The 20679-nt window shown below is 48.7% G+C and overlaps 10 protein-coding genes across 10 annotated transcripts; 7 read left to right on the top strand and 3 right to left on the bottom strand.

The window, feature by feature from the left end:
• Positions 1-409: 409 nt before the first annotated feature.
• On the top strand, positions 410-1638 carry EI90DRAFT_3145386 (Pkinase-domain-containing protein; the record flags this gene model as incomplete). Its single annotated transcript, XM_039065282.1, has 5 exons — positions 410-715; positions 768-889; positions 935-1292; positions 1357-1492; positions 1577-1638. The coding sequence occupies 5 exons, from the start codon at positions 410-412 to the stop codon at positions 1636-1638; spliced, it is 984 nt and encodes a 327-aa protein (XP_038917009.1).
• Positions 1639-2391: 753 nt separating this feature from the next.
• Positions 2392-3375, top strand: EI90DRAFT_692746 (uncharacterized protein). Its single transcript, XM_039067959.1, has 2 exons — positions 2392-2740; positions 2803-3375. Exons 1-2 carry the CDS (start codon positions 2486-2488, stop codon positions 3277-3279), a joined length of 732 nt encoding a protein of 243 aa, XP_038917008.1. The 5' UTR covers positions 2392-2485; the 3' UTR covers positions 3280-3375.
• A 149-nt stretch (positions 3376-3524) lies between these two features.
• Positions 3525-4297, bottom strand: EI90DRAFT_3280586 (adenylylsulfate kinase; the record flags this gene model as incomplete). Its single annotated transcript, XM_039066772.1, has 4 exons — positions 4175-4297; positions 3968-4117; positions 3708-3912; positions 3525-3655 (listed from the first exon to the last, which is right to left on the bottom strand). Exons 1-4 carry the CDS (start codon positions 4286-4288, stop codon positions 3525-3527), a joined length of 600 nt encoding a protein of 199 aa, XP_038917007.1. The 5' UTR covers positions 4289-4297.
• Positions 4298-4396: 99 nt separating this feature from the next.
• Positions 4397-7774, top strand: EI90DRAFT_3288915 (uncharacterized protein). Its single transcript, XM_039067134.1, has 16 exons — positions 4397-4825; positions 4887-5175; positions 5237-5250; positions 5301-5439; positions 5498-5610; positions 5664-5791; positions 5842-6031; positions 6093-6122; positions 6175-6286; positions 6348-6395; positions 6447-6513; positions 6569-6667; positions 6718-6892; positions 6958-7061; positions 7121-7223; positions 7275-7774. The coding sequence occupies exons 1-16, from the start codon at positions 4480-4482 to the stop codon at positions 7376-7378; spliced, it is 2061 nt and encodes a 686-aa protein (XP_038917006.1). The 5' UTR covers positions 4397-4479; the 3' UTR covers positions 7379-7774.
• A 1666-nt stretch (positions 7775-9440) lies between these two features.
• On the top strand, positions 9441-10778 carry EI90DRAFT_3187854 (uncharacterized protein; the record flags this gene model as incomplete). The annotated part of the gene is made up of 5 exons (XM_039066383.1): positions 9441-9494; positions 9558-9639; positions 9704-9807; positions 9879-10058; positions 10111-10778. 5 exons carry the CDS (start codon positions 9441-9443, stop codon positions 10540-10542), a joined length of 852 nt encoding a protein of 283 aa, XP_038917005.1. The 3' UTR covers positions 10543-10778.
• Positions 10779-11521: 743 nt separating this feature from the next.
• EI90DRAFT_690195 (uncharacterized protein) lies at positions 11522-13328 on the bottom strand. The gene is made up of 8 exons (XM_039067958.1): positions 13020-13328; positions 12830-12912; positions 12672-12759; positions 12534-12605; positions 12379-12478; positions 12139-12325; positions 12025-12083; positions 11522-11969 (listed from the first exon to the last, which is right to left on the bottom strand). The coding sequence occupies exons 1-8, from the start codon at positions 13206-13208 to the stop codon at positions 11560-11562; spliced, it is 1188 nt and encodes a 395-aa protein (XP_038917004.1). The 5' UTR covers positions 13209-13328; the 3' UTR covers positions 11522-11559.
• On the top strand, positions 13325-14077 carry EI90DRAFT_2971509 (translation protein SH3-like domain-containing protein). The gene is made up of 2 exons (XM_039055728.1): positions 13325-13415; positions 13485-14077. The coding sequence occupies exons 1-2, from the start codon at positions 13388-13390 to the stop codon at positions 14054-14056; spliced, it is 600 nt and encodes a 199-aa protein (XP_038917003.1). The 5' UTR covers positions 13325-13387; the 3' UTR covers positions 14057-14077.
• Positions 14078-15494: 1417 nt separating this feature from the next.
• On the top strand, positions 15495-15907 carry EI90DRAFT_2918205 (histone-fold-containing protein; the record flags this gene model as incomplete). The annotated part of the gene is made up of 3 exons (XM_039054642.1): positions 15495-15672; positions 15729-15775; positions 15836-15907. Coding segments are annotated over 3 exons (297 nt in total), but the record flags the coding sequence as incomplete, so codon positions are not given.
• A 326-nt stretch (positions 15908-16233) lies between these two features.
• Positions 16234-17776, top strand: EI90DRAFT_3054085 (uncharacterized protein). Its single transcript, XM_039060062.1, has 5 exons — positions 16234-16405; positions 16470-16519; positions 16589-16660; positions 16727-17321; positions 17387-17776. Exons 1-5 carry the CDS (start codon positions 16274-16276, stop codon positions 17480-17482), a joined length of 945 nt encoding a protein of 314 aa, XP_038917001.1. The 5' UTR covers positions 16234-16273; the 3' UTR covers positions 17483-17776.
• Positions 17777-18606: 830 nt separating this feature from the next.
• EI90DRAFT_3122443 (kinase-like domain-containing protein) lies at positions 18607-20301 on the bottom strand (the record flags this gene model as incomplete). The annotated part of the gene is made up of 8 exons (XM_039063509.1): positions 18607-18765; positions 18819-18864; positions 18909-19135; positions 19191-19315; positions 19368-19638; positions 19703-19777; positions 19836-19907; positions 20035-20301. 8 exons carry the CDS (start codon positions 20299-20301, stop codon positions 18607-18609), a joined length of 1242 nt encoding a protein of 413 aa, XP_038917000.1.
• Between the last annotated feature and the right edge of the window lie 378 nt (positions 20302-20679).

Raw genomic sequence — 20679 nt, 5'->3', positions numbered from 1 at the left:
TTTGAGGCGCTTACAGAACCCTCCCAGCCCAAATGGCTCCTTCGCGGCCTCTATCAAGGACCAAAATTAAGTATGACATCTCGTGACGCGAAAAGGTGCTCTTGGCGGAAGCAAAGCTGACAGCCGCAATTCAAATCCAATGCGCGTTCGTTTCCAAACGTAGCTGGCGAACACGGCCGCGAGTAAGAATACAGGTATAACGTCAAAGCCTTCAAAGTTTTTAATTAGCCTAGACAATCAGGGCGCTTCTCTTTTTTCCCCTTCGATTCCCCCTTTTCTTTGCACAACAGCTAATCGCGTGCATTTCGTCTCAACGTGGTTCTGTTTGTCCCTTTGTGTTCTGGACCATAGGTCAGCTCAGTACTAAGCTGAACCGGCACTTATACTTGAACGTCCACATATACTCGTCATGCCCCATCGCGATGTCGTGCCTGTAACGCAGAAGTATCAGAAGCTGGAATGTGTCGGCAAGGGATCATATGGCGCAGTATACAAAGGGATTGAGAAAGCTTCAGGGACGGTCGTTGCGCTGAAGATTATTAATCTTGATACGGAGGATGACGACGTCGGGGATATCCAGCGGGAAGTCAATCTGCTCACACAATTGCGGGGAGCGGAAAAGAACAATATTACGAAATATTATGGATGTTACTTGGAGGGACCACGCGTTTGGATTGTGATGGACTTTGCAAGCGGGGGGAGCGTTAGGACCTTGGTATGTTTTGCTTTGGGTGCCATTCAAGTGCCATTGACCTGTTGATTTGAAGATGAAAGCGACGCGAGGCAACATCATCGAAGAACGGTTTGCAGTCGTCATTGTTCGCGAGATGCTCATCGCGCTAAATTTTCTCCATAAATCCGCCGTCATCCATCGCGATATAAAAGGCTCGTATTCAGGGATGTTTTCGCGCCCCTGTCTCAAACTGACTTTTAGTGTTCTAGCGGCGAACATTCTCATCACACATACTGGGAGAGTTGTGTTATGCGATTTCGGTGTTTCTGCTCTCCTACAAACTGCGCAATCCAAACGCACCACGTTCGTAGGGACACCTCACTGGATGGCACCTGAAGTGATTACCTCCGGGTCTCTTTACGATTCGAAAGCAGATGTGTGGAGTTTGGGTGTCACTATATATGAAATGGTCACTGGTTCGCCACCTCACGCAGATCTTCTCAATGTACGGGCTATTGCCCTCATTCCAAAATCGAAGCCTCCGAGACTCCCCGATAGCGAAGGGTCTAAGGATATGAGAGACTTCGTTATGAACTGCCTTCGTGAACCTCCGGCAGAGGCAAGTGCCCTCTTCGATCAACAAGTCCTCCCCTGGCTGCATGCTGATTATCAGGGGTTCCTAGCGACTATCCGCCGAGGAACTTCAAAAATCGAATTGGATCAAATCGTCGAAAAAAGTCCAGGTCTCATTTTTACGCGAGTTGTTGAAGATTTATGACGCCTGGGCAGCTCAGGGCGGAGTGCGCGCAAGCTTGGCTGGTGATGATGATGCTTGGATGAATGATGCGTACGTTTCTATCCGATGTTCCAACCATCGATTCGTACCAATTGACTGCTCTACAGAAACGAACGAAATAGTGGTGCCAATTGGGAGTTCGACACTTTCCGAGGACCAGCTCCACTAGCTCAAACAACCCCCCCGCGCGATTCCCCTAGTATCAGTACTCCCCCAATATCTAATGTGAATAGTCCCCTTTCAGCTTTACAGGCCCAACTTGCGACGCAAGCGCCGCGCTCGCTCCGAACCTTATTCGATAATCCGAATGCCAATAATACTAATTCTCCTGGAAGCGCACTCCAGATGCCTGATTTGAATGGGGTGTCACGCTCTTCATCTCCTTTTCGGTCCGCCTCACTGATTGCACAGCAAACGGATGGAGCAGACGCACCCACACCACGACCACCTCATCCGCGCACCCGACAGGGTGTGCCGATATCAAGAGGCGCCTCCCCGTCACCTGCTCACCCACTTTCCACCCCTCCTGAATCTCCCCCAAAAGTACTGACATATCGAGACATTCGCACTAATCGCGGCCTACCCAACATTTCCATCCCTACGTCGACCCTTAAAGCATCAAAATCCGTCTTGCATACCGGACACGACAGCGACCAGGAGAATGGAATCATATTGTCTTCTCCTGAATCCGATTTAGATGTAAGTCAGCACTCGCCGACATTACGGCTTCCACCAGCTGGGTTACGTTCTATTTCGCGGCAAGAAACGGAACCTCCACCCCCCGTCCCCAGACTGCCTTCTCCTGGCCTGTCGCATTTCCCAGCCTAGGACCTCCATCCCCTCTACCACCCTCCTTGCCCACAGCTCCTCTAGCGGTGCGAGATAATAATGTCCCCGCACGACACCAGACCAAATCTCCCTCAAATCCCCGTGTCGTGCGTTCCTTTACGACGGGTCCTCAGGGACTGTCTGCCAACAATGATTCCAGTCTTCCGACGAGCAGGCCCGGCACAAGCATGCTTCGGCATCCCACTGTGACGCGGCAAGCCTCTGTCGCTGTTATGGAGACCGCGATGGCGCGTACTGAGACTGAGGTTCGACCCCCTCAGATGGTTGCACCCCCACCGTCACATTCGATACTTAAAACGGCTGGCACCAGTCGACCGCCTTCGTCAAGGGAATATCGAAGTGACCCTGAAGGTGGCAAAAATGTGTTTTCCTCCAAGACTATCAAGCCGCCGAAGCCAATTAATCTTAAGGATGTCCTCAACGTAAGTTGAATCCGCTGGTATTTGTTATCATGTACCTGACAAGCCGGTATTGGGGATCTTAGTTGTCACCAATGCCATCAGATGCAAATAATGGTATCTTCGGAGGCGGTGCCGACTTGTTGCCTCCGTCCCCATCCTTGGCATATTCTCACTTCAGACGCCCTTCTCGGTCTCCGCAGTCTGAAACGTCGTTTTCAAAAGCCGACCCCTCCAGCCACACGCCCCCCGTTCCGTCCCAGTTATCCCGCGCGGTCAACCCCTTGCCAAAATCGTCAAACGACGCCACTAGCTTGCTGCTTGGTCCTCGGCCTATTCCCCCATCGCTCGAATCATTGGACTATCAAAAGCTGATGGACATCGATGATATGAACGCCACTCTCTCGAAAACAGTTGATGATCTCTGTCGATGGCTGAAAGTGGTCGAATGGGATCTCACGAGCCTTACTCGCCATGTTGATGGGGATGATGATCCCCAAGCTCCGGTTGGGAAGATGATGACAATCGAGGAAGGCGACCAAAGCGGCGAGGGAACAAGTTAATCCCTCACTGATGCATTGCATCTTTTCCCAATGGGGCTTATCTACTTTTTATGCAAAGTATGCAAACATAGCGCCATCGGCTCCCCTGCCTTCTGGACTGTTCTTAGGTTGATGGAATCGTCTATCTCTGTGTGAACATTGAGTCTGCTGTCTGTCCCATCACTCTACTCTATTTGTACTACCCGCATCATCATGGACTATATCACGCATACATTACAGCATCCTTTTTCCATCGAGAATTTTGCTCAAATATACTCTTTTTCCACAAGGTATTTGGTGATCGCGAGGACACTTTCAGTCAAGGAGAGCTGGTCTGTTCTAATGTGTAACTCGGGAGATTCTGGAGCCTCGTAGGGCGCAGAGATACCAGTGAATTCTAGGGAAGAGGTGGTAATGAATGAAATGCGTGTTGCAGAACTAATTTGTACCTTTGATTTCTCCTGCACGAGCCTTCTTATAAAGACCTTTTGGATCGCGCGCTTCTACTATGTCTAGGGGAGCATCAATGAAGACTTCCACGAAAGGGATCCCGGCTCTGCTATGCAATTCGCGGGCGACTTGGCGGTCGACCCTATAAGGAGAGATGAAGGAAGTAATCGTTATTGCACATGCATCTGAGAACAGCTTTGAGACCTGCAATGGAGAAGCGCTCGTGTCAGATGCATACAAGTGACTTAAGACAACGCACCTCCCCAATTCGACGAATATTTTCATTCCGATCTGCCTCATTGAAACCCAGGTCTTTATTCAATCCAAAGCGAATGTTATCGCCATCTAGTCGGTAGCAAAACTTCTTCAGGTGGATTAAATGTTGCTCCAGGGCACAGGCGATCGTTGACTATCATGCTTCTTGAATGAGCTCAAACGGCCACCGTCAAAGGAGGGTAAACTCGACTTTGCCACTGGCGCTGAGGCCTGTCAGCCAGAGAGTCAGTCCTTTCTGGCCAAGATGAAGTTCCCTCTCATCTCTTCCAACGATTCCAGCGTGGAAGGTAATGTTCGTAGCCATATGATTTCGGGGGAACAGCAGATCGAGGCTAATCGAATCCACTGGTCTCGTGACCACTGTCACTTCGTTAGCGCTTCCTTTGTGCCAAGGCTGGACGCGTTTCTCGTACCTTCCGAATATTCCCGCCTTTTGGACTCGCGTGCAGAACATATCTATTTCTCCCTCATTTACGTGCATAGGCATAGGCAAACATGGAAATGGAAGTGGACACCGCTACAACCCCACAAAGCACCGTTGATCCAGCGAATTTGCACAATGCTGATGATCTATTCAAGAAAAGCGACGTCGTGTCTACCTTTCCTTCTGTGGGGACTACTACAGCGTACATCTATGATGCCGCGATGACACGGCACAAAATGATGAATGGCATGGGTGGTCACCCGGAACAGCCTGGACGAGTGACCTCCATCCACAGGCTATTGGCTGACAATAACATACTTTCTCAGCTAATACGGCTAGAGCCGAGGAAAGTTACCAAGGATGAAGTTCTATTGGTTCACAGCGAAGCACATTGGGATGCTGTGCAACATTTGCGAAGTATGGTCTCACCTCATTCTTTATTTCTCAACATGAGTTTATTTGAACCTTACTCTATAAGCCTATACCATCGAGGAAATAATGCAGACATCGGATTTCTACGAGTCTCAGTCCCTGTATGTGTCCGCAGAGACACCTGATTGTGCTGAATTAGGGTGTGGATGCACTATCCAAGCCACGCTTGCGGTAGCCCAGGGGAGGGCGTCGAATGCGCTAGCCGTTGTCAGGCCCCCAGGCCATCATGCGGAGCCTGAGCAACGAATGGGATTCTGCTTCTTCAACAACATTGCGATTGCCGCTCGTGTCGCGCTACGTGAAACCGCAGTCAGAAAGATTTTGATTTTGGACTGGTTCGCTTTCCTGGGAATTCTGAGAGGACCAAATGCTGACCCGGATTTTGATAACTTGTAGGGACGTGCATCACGGTACGGTACTCCGCCGCCCAAGCTGCAAATCAACCAATCAATTGTCACAGGCAATGGAACACAAAAAGCTTTTGAGACTGACCCAAATGTTCTCTACATCTCAATACACCAGTTCGAGCAGGGGACTTTTTACCCTGCTTCACCAGAAGGTGGAATGGAGTATGTAGGATTAGGTGCTGGGATTGGCAAGTAAGCATGACGGGTGGCATCCAAAGTCGAGACGTTGAGCATTGCCCACTCGGGACAGAAATGTTAATATCCCATGGGAAGACCCAGGAATGCGCGACGCCGACTATCTGTACGCATTCTTCAAGATTGTTCTCCCTATTGCTTACGAATTCGCACCGGATTTGGTGATGGGTCCGTCTGTAAGATTGGTCGCATGAATAAACTAGTCTTACCATTCTCTGCAGTCTCAGCAGGGTTCGATGCTGCCGAGGGTGATCCTGTCGGGGATTGCAACGTTACGCCGAATGGATTTGCGCATATGGCCCATTTACTCTCTGCCCTGGCAGGGGGGAGAATGGTTGTGGTCCTTGAGGTATCTTGCGAATCGATTTTTCATTAGTTGGCGCTGACCTGGCCTTCCAGGGAGGATATGACGAAAACGCAACCTCACAGTCAGTTCTTGCCGTAACAAGAGTGCTCTTAGGAGAAAAGCCTCCTCTTATGCAGGGTTCAACTGCGTGCGCCTCTGCAACTCAGACGATATATGAAGTAGGGTTGGTTCAGTCTCGCTTCTGGAAAAGCATCAACCCGAAATCGCTACTTCCGTCCGAAGGTTGGGAGATCTACGCTACAGCTGCGAAGAGAATTGACCAAGTATTTCCATTGGCTTGTAGAGGATGGAGAAGAAAGCATCTCGGCAATTGGTATGTTGAATTTCTTATCTGGCTGCACTGTGCTGAAGATTCCAATTATCAGAACTGCTAAAAGCCCATAGAAATCAGTTCATGTTTGAGGCATATAGGATGTATACCATACCCTTTGCTAACGATCAACTAGAAGCCGCCTTCGGGGGGCAGGTCATCTGCTCGTACGGGTCTGATCAACCGCTTGCGTCGACTATTTTTGCCTGATGCCCCCATTCGTGACAGAAAGGATATTTACGATGCCAAAACCATGGTTGTCTATGTCCATGATTAGTAAGACTTTCGCTCTAGTGCATACGACTTAATGCTGACATCGGTGTTCAGTGGCAATTTGTATGCGGAGCTTAAGCATACGCTGTATCTCGACTTGAACATAGAGCATTCCTTTATGGTTAGTTTTCCCTTCACTGGCCCTCAATAAAACCATGTCAACATGCCGTCTTGAGGTCGACTCCAGTCGTTCACTCATCGACTGGGTTGTCGAGAAGGGCTGGCATCTCCTGGATATCAACATCTACCCTAAGCCAAGAAGCAAGGTCGAAAAAGTAAGTTAGCTCCAATCCCCGCATTTGCCCCCGCCCGACGCAGAGACTAGACGTCTATGAGAGACGCAGTTGCCTACTTATGGGACAATTACATCGAGTATGTGGCCATTGTTTCGGTACCGGCAATCTCTGATATTTCTTCAAGACTCTCCGACGCGGAGGACGTTGTCATAGTTGCCCAAAGTTCAGCGTATAAGGTCTTGGTCGATCTGGCAGAGAGCCGAGGTATGCAGCAGTTGAGGCACAACAGGCGGACACTTATCTGCTTTCATGTTCCGCCTATTATGTAGATCTCTCCCGACTGGTGAAAGCAATAGTTCAAGTCGTTGGGATTCATGACCAGCCCGCTTTCATCAGGCGCAGAGATGACGTACAAGCTGAGCTATTCAAAAGCGTGAGCACCTTCACAATTGATCGATGCGTCACATTCTTGAGTTTCAGCTATATTAATAGATGTCATATCTGGCTCTTCCTGAGTCACATCCTGTCCTGTTTGCGACAGGTTCTAAAGCGCGAGATAAGCTACAAAGACGACATCAGGAAGTGCAAGTGATTGGTTGGTGTCTTCTAATTCCACTCTCAGATACGTTTGCTAGAACTTTGTTAGATGCTCCGCGGGCCACGCATTTGTTTAAGAAAGCAATGCCGAGCATCAAAGCGTTCATTGAAAGTCGAGTGAAATCCAGCAACGTCAATGAGATTCAAATCTAATTCTGCATTCGTACTCTTATCACCGGTTTTACCGTAATACGCCTTGGTAACGCGGTCGACGCCCTTCGGCTGCTGCCCGTCACGTCATGTATATTTATCAGCCATCTTTGTAATGATACATGTTCCCGATTCTAGTCACTTTGATGCCTTCCTTGCCATTCACAACTCCTTCGCAGAATGGTGGATGGGAAGGGTTTCTTACCAGCTCCAGAATGCTGCAGGAGGCGTATGATTCTTCGACTCTGACTTTTATTTCGCAAGGTTCTTGGATTTCAGTTGTTAACACTAACGGAAAACATTTTTGCAAATGTTCCCAGCTACTATCATGCATCGGAAGGCGTGGTTTAGTATTTAGATACCACCCTGTTTCGCCGCTGGGAAAGGCCCCTTGAGTCCAGCCCACGGGAGAGCCTGCAACAAGCCTTCTAATTGACTCAAAAGCGCTTTGAACAGCTTACGTACACAGGCAGTGCGTGGGAAAAGGAGGACGAGCGCAGGCGCGTCGATTTAAGAACGCGATCCGTTTTGTCCTGGGTCTACATTGCAGCCAAAAATCCTTGTATACATTAAGATAACACTATTTCCTGGTGCGTTCTTTCGTCCAAAATCCGTACTTACGGTCATGGGCAACAGGAAACGGTAGCAAAGGTATCGCTCACTGCAGCTCAATAGGACAGCTTTTTTTTGTCGCTGAAAACACCTTGTACAATTTCTCCAAACCTTCTACACTAAGGCTTCCCAGTGCTTAGCAAAGCGAAGGGTAAGACAAACATTCAAAGAAATACTTGTGCAAAGAAGAATCAAGCTTAACGCCGGTGAGTACTGGGAGCGTCACAGGGGGACTGTCTTGAGGGAAATGGATTGGTCGTGGGATGCGGCCAAGTTTAATACTGACGGCTTTATTGAAGAACTTGTTACAGGCAGCCAATGAGTGTACCAAGCCCAAGCCATTGAGTGGGTTTGGATTTCCAATCTGTCAAGCCAAATCTCAAGAGCATCCTTTTCAAAGAGACTGCCATCCCGATCAAACATATTCAGCTTCAAATTCCGAAGCTTCCCTAGAAGAGGAAAAATGTATTCTCGCGTAAGAGGAAATCCTGCATATCTCTACTGCAAGGCCAACAGCTTCCCCCCAGATATGGCGATGATAGCTCGCTCAGGCAGGTCTGCGGTCGATGATTTTGTGGCTGGAATTTCCAGGCCCCTCCGTTATGTCAGGTTGCGCCACCTCCAACTTTACGATTCCTGCTTCCACGTCCACATCGCGTGGGTGGACCGTACAAAAGTTTTGTAGCAACTACCATCCTGGCATGGCCCCAATAAGGGTTCGACGGTATTTAACGCGCAATCAATCGCTCTTTCTAGCCGGGTCCCCTGAGTGCATCAAGAGTCAGGACCATCGTGCGCACTGAGCGAGACGCAGGTTCCAACTCAGAGAGTTTCCAACGTTCAAACGAATAGTACTATTCCATTCATAAATACATGAACGCTGTCGGTTCTCCTTCGATGGCCAACACAATCGCACAAATGGACGGGCTCTCAGTGACCCTGATTACTGGCGACACGAGTGGCAGCGTTGTTTGATTATATAAGCGGCGCCTTTGCTGCCTTACATATATTTTGACACCCCAATCTCTTCGCGCATCATATTAATACCTCCTTGGGGACTTGCAATACTTTTGGGGGATATGATGCCCTGTTTATCATGTATAATTTGCTGATTGAGCGACAAACATTATCCACAAACCATGATCATTTAAGTATTGTAACCATATCCTTATGACAACCTTATAATTGATCCCTTCCACGGTACTTATCCTATGCCTTGTTTCGATTTAATGCCATTGAGTGATTCCGCCACTGGCTCGTGAGCGACCGAATTTTCCGTTCGTACATTTCCGAGTTCGGTGACAATGTTCTCACGCTTCTTCGCCCCGAGACCACGTGTTGGTCCCGCCCCTTCTCGTCCTGTTATATTGTTGATTCAGGAACCCAACTCTCTACCTATCCTGTTGTTCGAGCCACCAACCACCAAGTCCTTAAACGGACGCGTCTTTGAAACATGCACCTCATCATAGCCCCCATTCCAACCGACGATGAGCAGCACTGGGACAAAGTGAGCCCAACAGACTATCGATCCATTTGATTCGTCATAATAAAAACGCATTTTTTCTGATAGCTATTTGAGCAGGGACTTGCCAGGCTGGATGAAGCTTCCAGGACTAAAATCAAAAGGTATCATAGAAAAGAGGATGCATGGAGTGAGTTGGTGATTTCGTTGATGATGGATATTGAATCAATGGTTGGGATTATTGGATGTTCCAGGGACTCTGCTTGGTCGTTTGATTGTGGTGACACTTTTCGCGACTAAAGGAGTAAAACGAGAGGACCTCTCCTTGTGCTTTACTAGCTCTAACAAACCGTTCATTGTGCGTCATCCTTCATCGCCTCTGTCTGCTATGCATACTAGGCTGGAGTTCTCGCCTTTGTTCGGGTCTAGTTGCCACCGGAAGCCGCCGACACTCGGATAGCGTTCAATATCTCTCATGACCACATGCTTGTCGTTGTCGGTTACGAGACGGATACATACGATGAGCTCTGTCTGGGGGTGGACATGATGCATGTGAAATTACCGCAGGACACAACATTGGAAAGCTTCATTGACATATTAACGGATTCGGTGAGTGTAGCCCCACATCAGAAACAAAGCATTTTGACGCCATACTGCACAGCTGAGCCCAAAGGAGCTCGATGATCTTCGATCATCCTTGAAAAAGGATCCTCCCGGGGCTACACTCAAACACATATTCTGGATCTGGACGTTCAAGGAAGCATATACGAAGGCAATTGGGCAAGGATTAGGATTTGAGCTCAATCGCATTTCCGTGGATCCTTCGGCATTGACTATCCAAATAGACGGCTCTACTCTCACTGGATACGAATTCATGATGTTTGAGGTGAAATTTCACGGTCCAGGGTCGGACATACAAAATTACCAAGGTGTTCTTGCGAAGAGATTAAAAGATAATAAAACGCCAGTAAGAATTAGGAGGAAGATTGGGGAGTGGGGAGAACCATACCGTTGGGCCGACAGCGTAACTACCTGGGGAGTTGTGACACAAACCAAATATTACGGTTTGGGACTTGGACAGACCGATTTCTAAGCCCGCCAGAGGCAGTCGGGCTCGAGGAGAGTGACTTAGCAGCGAAGATGCTAAGTTCATTGTGACTAGTAGCTACCATGTAAATATATACCAGTGAAGAAGGATGCCGCTCTCTCAACATACCATCATGCAAAGACGCAGCCACATGCATGCGAAAGCGAGGACCATAGGGCACGGATGCGGGGAAAGGGAAATGGTATCCTGATAGTGACCGTGAACTCCCACATCATTTCTACTGAACAACCAACGGAAAATTCTACTGCACAGTATGCCCCCAGAAACGGATTTCTGTGAAGTTTCAGGAGTGACCAGTTTTTTGGGAAAAAGAAAACTTAGGAATGATTAGATAGTGATTGCGGAGGTCAACTCTTCACACGATATTGCTGCCCAAAAGCCTAACCCCACATCAAAATGATGATGGTCCCAACCGCCGAAGATGCTTGTTTAGCATCTCACAAAACTCGCTGCGAGTTGGCGCAATCGAGCACTTTCCTAACTAGGCAATGGACGTGGGCAATTTCCCGAGTGCTTTTTTTTTTCAAAAGAAATCGATCCAATAGCTACAACGGAGTGAAAACAACATTATCTCCACCAGTGAAAAGGCCCAATAGCGGTGACTTACAGCCTGTGAAAACAGAGTTTGTCAGAAGCACAAGTTGGTCCCAGAATTTAGCGAAGAGTGGGTGCGAATATGCCGAAAAACATTGGAGACTCAAATCTTCAAAACGAAGGGAGGCAAAGGTATCATCCAGCTCATCGAGTTGTGCTATGAAAGTGCCAACTGCACGGTCCGATCATCACCGCTCCCTCCATCATCACTTTCATCGTCGATGGGGGAATCCCCCGGGTCATCTATTTCACCTATCGGGCGGTCATTTTCACCATCAGTTGCCATCGTCGATAAACTCAAGTGTGAATCATCGGGATCGGTGTCTCGAATAGTGTCGGTATTCGAATCTTGCTCTGAAGAATCCTCGCCGGGCTGTCGGCTTAATGGACTCCCCTCGCCTATGACACTTAGCATGTGCCGCAGATTGGAACCAGACATAGTTCGAGTGTCCCTTTCAGGTGATGATTTTTGGGGAAAGGAATACTTGCGGAGGGCGGCGATGTCGATAAGGAGGTAGTACCAATTAGGGAAGCCGGGACATGATTGGAAGCGGTAGGATAAGGGCCCGGTAGCGAGTGTCGTCTGACTCTCGATTCTGCATCTGTCCAATCAACATTTGTCCAGTCTGGTATGACAGGTTGGCTTGGGTATGCTGTTTCCCTTGCCGTGGCCGTTTGATCCATCCATGTTTGTACACCGGTTACATTGCTGATCCCCGAGTGATGGCTTGGTGCTGGACTGGGAGAGGATCGATCATTGGGGTTGAGAATACCCACAGGGACAATACTGTATATATGATCTTCACTCTTTTGTGGCCCTACGAGAGGGGAATGACGATCAACGAAATGATTCACATGCGAGTGGACCCTCACCATATGTATCGAATGGATCGGGAATTGACAATAGCATCGATTCCAGACCAGGGTCCGACCTGAAGGTGGCGAATTAAATGAGGATGATCCCGATTACCCGCTGAGCTAGCTTACGCTTTCGCTGATATGCGGTCATACACGTCCAACGTAGATCGGACAACGAGTGAGACTTTTCCCAAGACGAAGTCCCAGCTCTCCTCTTCATGGCCCAGAACCTCCGAGTAGTAGTCCGCTTTAAGTCGGTCCAACTCAGCTACTTGCTGTTGTAACAAATTGAGCGCCGCCCGAAAAGAATTGAGATCTGGATCGGAAACTGAGCAGACAATTCCATCGTATTCCAAACAGTGAACTCACCACGTTGTCTCCGTCGTCCAATGTTCATATTCTCTGCCTCAACTTTCCGTATTAGCCTATTCTTCTCGATAAGTGATTGCTCATAGGCTGCAGACCGTTCCTGAAGACGTCCCGTAAGTGTCATATGATCAAGCGAGAGAGGTACTCCAATATACAGCAATTTGTTGGCGATAGGCTTGTAGGTGCTGTCGTAATGGCTTATCGAACTTCTTCCGAATGGCATCGCTCTTGCGTTTACACGTGCGTCAGCATTGCGACTAATAGAAAGGATAGATGCAGTTTCGAGTGCGTACCAGGACTTGCTCGTGATTACCAATGATATGATACAGGCCGCCAGCAGCTTGGAAACTGACAGAGGCATCGTCGCTCACACCCCTCAACCTTTAATACCCCCTTAAGTATCAGCTGCGGAGTCCCCTCTCCAGTGTGACAATTAAAATGAGGGACCCACCGTGAACATGACTCGATCGCAGCAGCAAAGCGTGCCGAAGCATCAGCAAGAGTGGATAACGCGTTGCGATAATCCGTGCTTGTCTTGAGGAGCTAGGGGACGAACAACAAAAAATGGATAAATTAGGTCCTCAAGGGTTTGATTTGGTAGCATGATGCCAGTCTGGATGAAACTGTATCAGAGACCATACCTCTTCATAAGCCTGGACACTCGTTCTTAAGTGAGCGCGAGTGATAATCGTTGTGGGGCCCCCAGGGACAGGCATTCCAGAAACTTGGGTTGAAGCGCTTAAAGTAGGACTTGGAGGTCCACCACTTATTGAAGAAACTATGTCTGTTCTAATCCCCAGGGCTGAGCCACTGCGAGGGCCGCGTTTCATGCTGCCAGCCTCGTGGGTCTGAGTTTGGGAAGGGGTAACGCGTCGTACAGGAGAAACAAATGCTTGGTCAATTGAATGAGCCTCCCTGAAGGGGCCAAATGGGGAATTTGCCGTGAGGATGCCTCGTTTCTCACGGTAAAGTCCGCACTCGTCCTGGTGCTGGCTGGTGCTGGTGAACCATGACGCTGAAGGGCATCATTGGTGGTAGTGAGTCCCTTCCCAAGAGTGCCACCCATTTGGTTTTTCGCTCAAACAGAATTGTCGCTATTTGATCAGGGAGTAAGATGACAGTTATGGATGTTCTGTCAAAAATTGCCACTCGCCAACCCGGTGTAACAAAACCGACGTTTATATCCGTGCCGCGTACGACACGCGAATATCCCTTTTCTAAAGTCGTCAAAGTCTCAGAACCCCAACAATTTCTTCCGGCATCATTGTTGAAAGGTGCTGGCCTGATGGCACATGTCGACAGGACACTACCATCCCCAACTGCCCAATCCTTCCTCAATCGGTTCTTCTTGGGTGCAACCCGTGGAAGCAAGATTACACCGGGTTCCGTGGTCTCTGTTACATCAACCAATGGCATCTTCGCTGGTGTTGTCATTTCCGTGCGGAATAAAGGTGCCGATGCGAACTTTACCCTTCGGAACGTCATTCAACGGACGGGCGTCGAGTTTCGATTCAATGTAAGTTCGCCGCATATAAAAGATATTAAGGTTATCTCGCGTGCGGGTGGGAAGGAACCGAGGGATGGAAAGAGGATGAGGAGGGCCAAGCTATTCTATTTGAGAGATCAACCTGCGAAGATGACGGCTATCTCTGCTTCAGTTAAGAAAGCATCTCAATAGATGAACATGTGCGGCCTCTCTATTTTACATATATGTGTGAGTTGTCTTGGTGCCGTTCGTGGAGGCCCACGCTAACACTGACAATAAACAGCTTTTTGTGATCGTACGTATTATAGCAACTACAACCACCCATTTCGCCCACCCGATCTTACTGCCCGGTATGAACTGACACGCTTGGGGATGCCGGGATTGAACCAAACTGCGCTTCGATCCACGAAGTGAACGATTCAGTCTAAAGACAATCGTGCGACAGTCAGACGTTCCGGTCCAAGGTGACGCACAACTACACCACAAACCCACATCGTCAAAACTTCCTAGGGACCGACCTCCTGACACCTGCGTGCGCCTTATGGGCGATGGTGAACGTCCTATCTGTAGCTTTGGGGACATCCTGATTGCATTATTGTAAAACGAAGAAATCGACTTCCTGAACGATTTCAAGACTCTTCTAGTGGCGCTCGAGCAGCCTTGTTGGCGTTCACGAAGCGTATCGAAGGATTGGAGGTCTCCCGCCTTAGGAGGATATCTATGCTGACGTCGGGCAGAGTGGCGAGTTGGCGAAGGAGCTGGTATGAAGATAACGCTTGGAATACCATATTGATTGTGGACCTCAGCGATGGTTGGTTGGTGGTTCCTGGAAACAACGGACGAAGCGGAACTCATCATCTACCGCAATACGAGGGGGGCTGCCACAAAATGCGTAGAGTACAGGCAAAGAAGCATATTTATCGTCAGTGTGTGAAGTGGCGAAGTGGGCGGGCCGAGGCTGGTTTTCGTGTGGCTCGTTTTCCAGCCGCTAACCTCGGGTAACAATCAGGAGTGGCCACTGCTTTGAAGTGTATCATGCACCCTGAAATGATAGGGATAGATCACTAGATGGAATTAGGGTCGAATCTTCGTTTCACAATGCGTGAACTGCCTTGATGAGCTGTGAGGATCTCCCACTTTAAGCGCTCGGCGGCTACTAAGAGGCTCCTGTTCAGAAAGGGGGCTTTTCCTCGCAATAAATATTTTATAAAAATGATGAATCTGTCTGAGATGCCTTCTTGTACATTTTGGGGTCGCTCTTAGCTCGAAGAATCACCTCTTCCGGCCATAAACGACGGGAAGATTTGTTTTGACGTGCCATTGCATTTGTTTTGACAGCACGTGCTCATAAAGATTGTTTATTTTGGCGGGGATAATGAAGGAATTTACGGAGCCAAACTCCGTCGCAAAGGGGCTTATATAAAACAGAGTCACTTCCAGTCCCATAACTTCCCTCCAACCGAAGACATTCTTCTCTGTCTTTTCGCTTTTGCGTTTCCACACTAGTAATCTTCTCGCTTTCGCCACATCCAAGAACACTCAGCAACAATGTCCGGACGCGGAAAGGGTATGCGCTTTGCTTCGTTTCAGGATGCTTCCAAGTGCAGGTACTGACCGTTGTTAACGATGAAAAGGTGGCAAGGGTCTCGGGAAGGGTGGTGCCAAGCGTCATCGCAAGATCCTCCGTGATAACATTCAGGGTATTACAAAGCCTGCGATCCGCCGTCTTGCCCGTCGTGGTGGTGTGAAGCGTATCAGTGGGCTCATCTACGAAGAGACTCGTGGCGTTCTGAAGATCTTCCTTGAGAGTGAGTGATGACATGGCCCAGCCTCCTTGGGACTTGGGCACTGACTCCTTTCTTAGACGTTATCCGTGACTCTGTTACTTACACTGAACACGCCAAGCGCAAGGTGAGTATCTGTGCCCCTTTATTGCCTAAGCTTGCTCGTTTACGATTGCAATCTGTCTAGACTGTTACTGCCCTCGATGTTGTCTATGCTTTGAAACGGTCAGGCAAGACTTTGTACGGTTTCGGGGCTTGAGCACACTGCTTGGTGAGCATTTTCACTCGTGCTACCTCGTCGGCGTACTCATTGTTCACATCGAAGGTCGTCTTCTCCTTCGCCGATTCTCTCGTGTTTGAATTGTTTATTTTTTTTTTCTTTCTGTGTATTCGCCTTGTAATATGATATACATTACTTGAGTTGCGTCTGTATCTTGCGTGCCATGTTGAGCACTGCTGTCTGTCTATGAGGCTATCGAAGCTGTGGGAAACGTGATTTGTAGCAAACACCAGATGCGGCACTTTTCGGCTTTGTCCGTGGGATTATTGGACATTTGTTATTGGCTGTTCCTGACTACAAAATCGACCTTGTGAAGGGCTGCTCGGTACATGGGCGCGCTGTGAAATGGGGTTCCCATCTATGGCTTCCATTTTATTCTCCCTCTTTTCATCCTGTCTGGTTCGTCCCAAGAGATCTGAACATGAGCCCCAGTCCCGGATGGAGGCGGAGGCGGATGACGAGATCAACGACGATCCTGTATGTTTGGATGAAAAAAAAAATGATGGTTCGCTTCTTTTGCTGACGATAATTTTGGGATTAGGTTGTCGGTCCAGATGACTCAACGTGGTTGCTTCATCAGCCCCAGCCAACGTATGTCTTTCCCCCCGAATGCTTGATGAATAAATAATGAACGTTGCTCCGTTCGTCCGGACGTTTCAGGTACATCGAGGTCGACCCCGTTGTAAAGACCGAGATGGAGGCTCTACGGAGTATCGTCCAGGATGCAGAGAAGTGAGTTTTCACTCCACATTCTCATTGATCTCCTATCTTATCTTTTGTGTTTTCTTTTCGCGGAAGTCAAATGCTTAACATCACAGATAATCAGCCCTTCCTGTTTGACAAACAACCAGCCTATAAACATAACACCCCTGGTTCTTGCTCCTCCCGTTCTTCCTCTGTTTGCCACAGCGATACGTTCTATTACGAAACCGGGAATTACTCATACCATGATCGAATCGCCCCTCCCCCTACCCGACGGAACTCGATCACTCAACAACCCTCCCATTCCCAACACCTCCAACGCCATCATTACCACCACCATCATAACGGTTACAACTCTCCTTCACGTTCAAGTCTAGGCTACGACGACGAGGATGAAGATGACGAAGATGATGAAGACGAAGATGGATATACCAGGGCTTTTCGTCGTAAACCCAAGCTCAATGTGAAACTTATCCCTGTTCCTATCGGAGGCATCAGAGCTGCTGCTGCGGCCGCCAACGCAAAAACAAAGAGGAGAAAAGAACGACAAGAGAAGAATGAATCTTCTTCTAGGGCTTTCGGTACATCTGGATACAGAGGAAGACCAAGGGAAACAGAACCGGAGAGGAGAAAGAAAAGTGAAGATAGTTTAATTCAAGTTAGGGAATTGAATGATAAAGACCGAGAAGCGGTATGTTCTTTGTCCTTTTGTCTTGTTTCTTACTCCCACGCACAGAGTGATCTTGGCTTTGGCAGATCATTGATTGGTCCGATAGGATAAGGAAACATTTAGAGGAGTCGTACAAATATCCCGAACCTCATCCAATCCTTGTTCGGAAATGGGGGTCATAACGTTGGACCTCAATGCCCCTCTCCCAGAGTCTTCCACAAACATGACACCACCTTTGTCTCCTGTTTATCAGGAGGATGCTCAGTGGTGTGCCTTTTTCCCCTGAGTTCCGTCTTGCAGCCCATCCTTGGCCGCGATATTACACTCTGCTCCTACATTCCAACTTCACGTTTTGACATTGGATACCCACTCTGCACAATCCGCCGTCCCGCACCCCGCACCAACCGTTCCGTCTTGTATTAATAATTTTATTTCGCACCGTTATTGTTTATCGAATTGAAAATCGTTAACTCGCTCATCTGGGTTCTGGATTTCGGATCCGTCAATCCTTATACTCAAATCTAAGCACCTAGACTCACTCACGGTGCCTCTTTGACGCATCATCGTGTCTTAAAGCAGGTATACATTGGAGAAGTTCAGTGATTACAAGGTGCACGGGCCGACCGCAGCACGCACAAACTACTGCGGTTGCGGCTGTGACGACTGCGACTAAGTAACTGGGGACAACAGGTCAAAAAAAAAAGACAGACTCGACACGAAGGGATGGAGAAACAAAATTGTGGCGGTGGCCAACCGAAATTAGCCATTGTCAGTTGAGATTTATGCATAGCAGGCAGGCGCACAAGTCATGATTGGAAAACTCACTCATCAAGTGACAACTGGTGTGAATGAAAAAAGAAATTGATGACATGCGTAGATAACGCCCCAAACTTGAAATGAAAAGCCCGATAGAGGAAGGTTTACATATGGAGGGTATCGGAATGGCTATGGCCCAGACGGATTGGCAGGCACACTGAGTAACAGTGAACATAGAGTGCAAAGGGAAAACGGAAAGGACTTCTGGTCTACAAAATACAAAACTAGAGCACGAATTGGACGAGGATGATACGATTTCGTGGGGGGTCAACCATTTACTGGATTGCTGCTAAGAGCACGTAGGATGTGCGGTTCTGGAGTCATGTTTGTTTCAAGCGTAAATTCGTCCGACTGTCAGATATTGTGGGAGGTCGTTATGGGGGCCAAAAAGTCATGGACATGGAAATGCCTTCTTGGTCAAATGACTGGTGCGTGTGAATGATGCATTATGCAATAGATGCTTTAGGGGTATGAGAAGGAATGGAAAGGATTAGGCGGCCGGGTCGGGTGGAGCACTGGGGTTTGGCAATGACGAATTTTGTGCAGCGCGGGCAGCTTCTCGTCTAGCGTCACGGTCAGCGATGGCTTTCGTTACCCAAGCGACCATATCCAGTTCTCTCGTTCGATCGTCCGTGAGGAAAGGATCTTCCTGTATAACTCCGTTGACCCGACCGCAACTTGAAACATAATGCATAGACTCACAAGAAGCTCCGCGTAAGTCGCTCGCTTCGTAGGTTCCTTCATTAGACTGAGGAATAGTGAGACATGTCCATTTAATAGGTTCACGCTCACCATCTGGATACAAAATTCTGGGCCATCTCAGAAAATTGCTCAGGAAGCTCAGGGGGGTCACCGTGGACAATAGCAGTGAGCTGTGCAAAAACGTTCGAATAGGTTTCCGGTGGATATGGGTATTGCCCCATGGCCAACTCGACAACGGACAGGCCAAGAGACCATACATCCGACGCGACGGTATATGTCCCTAAATTGTTTTGGGATTCCCCGTGTATCCGCTCAGGCTTCAAGGTAAATTCAGGCATCTGACTTGTGGGGTATAGCACTAAGACAACATACCGCCATGTAGCTTTGGCAACCAATGTTTGTCTTTGCGAGACTCTTCTCAAGCTGACCCGAAACCCCGAAGTCACAAAGCTTGACTTCCCCTTTCTTGTTTACTAGAACATTAGTGGGTTTTACATCTTTAGAGCATCATCAGCTTCCCAATAAAACCAGGAAGGATTGATGCCTAACCTCGGTGCATGACTTGTAGTTCATCCTTTAAAAACTTCAAGCCTCTTACCATCGACTGCGTTATGCGAGCAATTACCAGTTCCGGAATTCCCCCATGATGGAGCTGCTCCAAGCTCCCTGCATCCATGTATTCCATGCAGTAGTAAACGCACGACTCAATGAAGAAGGCTCCATAAAACTCGACTATCTCTGGAGCTACTGCCCTATGTAGGATGTCCAGCTCCATGAGAATAGCATTGAGTTTTGATTCGTCGAGTTCAAGCCGTATCTCCTGTCAAATATGTCATTTAACAAAATCGAGAGGTGATCAGACCCTGGGGACCAAAAAAGGTTACCTTCATAGCCATCGTGACGTTTGTGGGGATATGGAGAACCTTCTTCACAGCACCGTAATTGCCTCGTCCGAGCTCCTCGTAATTCGAATTCCGTCATATTGATAGAGAAAGACTTGCCATTTGAGAAGTTCACACCACTGGAATGCAACACAGCCTTCCCACCAAAATTAAGAGCCCCAGACGGATCGCTAGTGAAAACGTCAATCTATCACAAGTTAGAAAGATAGTATAGTACACAATGGGGCGGAAGTTGGAAAAAGGGGTTGCACTCGATTGTGGTCGCTGGTTGGCTGGGACCCAATTGCTCGGCCTCCCTGCTCCTAAACCAGCACCCCAGCACCCCCTCCGCCAGGACCAGCACCAACTATGGTCCCGAGATTCAGTCCTGGTCTGGACCTTCTTCCTGAAGAGGACATTCCGGGAGGAACGCGGTGTGGGGATTTAATGGCGCTGATGCTCATTTGACTAAAACCATTCATAGCGCCTTCAATTCCGGCGGCGCCGATTCCGATCGCGGGTGTACCTGCAGCCGATGCACGGGGAGCACGAGAAGCATTCTTGGTATTGGATCGGATCATTAGATCGTCGAGGAGATGCATGAGGCGGTCACACGATAACATACCAGTTTCGCCTGCAGGCTTGGTGGGATTGGTGTTGCAGCAGAGGCAATAGGCGTCCTTAGAGACGAGCCGATATTGCTGCCTCGGCCTAACGGCCTGTTACCGGCTAATCTGGCCGCGAATGGAGTCCGAGAAGCAGGGTCAGTATGGAACTCGCCAGCGAAGGCGGCACTAGCGTTGGACGTGGGGAGTTGGTTGCTGAGTCTGAGAGGGATGAGGGAGATAGAACTTTTGGACTGGTGACATCCTTCATCGAGAACTCTGGGGGAGAGCCTGGGTCGGAGTCGGTGTCACTCATTGTTGAGAAGAACGCTGCTGATTGCCCGTTCGTCAGAGTCTCTAGGCTGTTGCGGCGAA

The sequence above is a fragment of the Cantharellus anzutake genome (assembly GCF_015039405.1).
Source record: "Cantharellus anzutake strain C23 chromosome Unknown EI90scaffold_19, whole genome shotgun sequence".
NCBI classification, from domain to species: domain Eukaryota; kingdom Fungi; phylum Basidiomycota; class Agaricomycetes; order Cantharellales; family Hydnaceae; genus Cantharellus; species Cantharellus anzutake.
Note: the sequence above shows the minus strand (reverse complement) of the source record. Positions and strands in the feature narration are given on the sequence as shown.